The sequence below is a fragment of the Limulus polyphemus genome, unplaced genomic scaffold (assembly GCF_000517525.1).
Source record: "Limulus polyphemus unplaced genomic scaffold, Limulus_polyphemus-2.1.2 Scaffold1108, whole genome shotgun sequence".
Lineage (NCBI taxonomy): Eukaryota > Metazoa > Arthropoda > Merostomata > Xiphosura > Limulidae > Limulus > Limulus polyphemus.
Window position 1 is genome coordinate 269,123 of NW_013666718.1, and position 1,092 is coordinate 270,214.

At 33.4% G+C, this 1,092-nt stretch overlaps 1 protein-coding gene across 3 annotated transcripts in view; it reads left to right on the plus strand.

Moving 5' to 3' along the window:
* The window catches only part of LOC106462167 (oxysterol-binding protein-related protein 11-like), a 29,815-nt gene that overhangs the window by 5,705 nt on the left and 23,018 nt on the right, over positions 1–1,092 (plus strand). For all 3 annotated transcript variants that reach the window (XM_022389350.1, XM_022389352.1, XM_022389351.1), the window contains one exon: positions 250–355. In XM_022389350.1, coding sequence (XP_022245058.1) covers positions 250–355 — 106 coding nt within the window. The remainder of the gene's footprint in view (positions 1–249; positions 356–1,092) is intronic.

Genomic DNA, 1,092 nt, shown 5'->3' on the forward strand with positions numbered 1-1,092 from the left:
CGAACTGTTGAAGTGTACGGGTACAGGCGAACTGTTGAAGTGTACGGGTACAGGCGAACTGTTGAAGTGTACGGGTACAGGCGAACTGTTGAAGTGTACGGGTACAGGCGAACTGTTGAAGTGTACGGGTACAGGCGAACTGTTCAAGTGTACGGGTACAGGTGAACTGTTCATTAACTTACACATTTGTTTGATAATTGTACAGAAGCATCTCTGATTATTCTTGTCCATTGTTTAATTGTGTTTCAGGAAGCCGGTAGAAGGCCTGCTTAGTAAGTACACCAACATGGTGAAGGGTTGGCAGAATCGCTGGTTTGTCCTTAATCCAGTAGCTGGTTTCCTGGAATATTACATGGTGAGAAGTTACACCAATGTTGAGTTTATAAACTAAGAATGGGAAGATTTCATTATAATTTTTGTTTACAGTATGCTTCTGTTGATTACAATGTAAATTTCCACGTTTTACTGTATTCTAATATATATTCATACACATTGTGCAAAAACTTACAAATAAATCATTGTAGACGTAAAGCTCAACAACAGGTGGCTAATCTTAAAAATTTGCATTTAGTGTTGTATATATATATATATATATGTGTGTACTTTAAAATGCTTTTAGCAAGTAAGGTCGTGTTGATAATGTTGAAATGTTTTTGTTATTGGGAACAGGGTTTAACCTTATCCTGACTTGTTCAAAGTACCTCTATAACATCACTCTATATTGATATACTTGGCTATCACCAATTTAAGGGATGACATACAATAAAAGTTTCATTAATAGAATAAATTATAAAGACTGTTTTATTAACATTATGGCTGGCTTTTTTTTATTTGTTGGTCTAAAGTGTGACCAATATATATTATTTGTGAAGCTGAACTTCCCACTTGTGTTGGAAGGTTTAGTTGTATATCTCAGTAAAGTTATAAATGCTACTTTAAATGCTCAAGTAAACTAAGTTTTAAGTGTAATAAAACATATTTAATTTCCAAACGTCAGTCCTATCTTGGCAGTTTTGAATTTCAGAATTTGCTTCTATAAATAATTTTGAATTAGTATCTGTATAATACTTCTCAATTGTATATTATACTAGC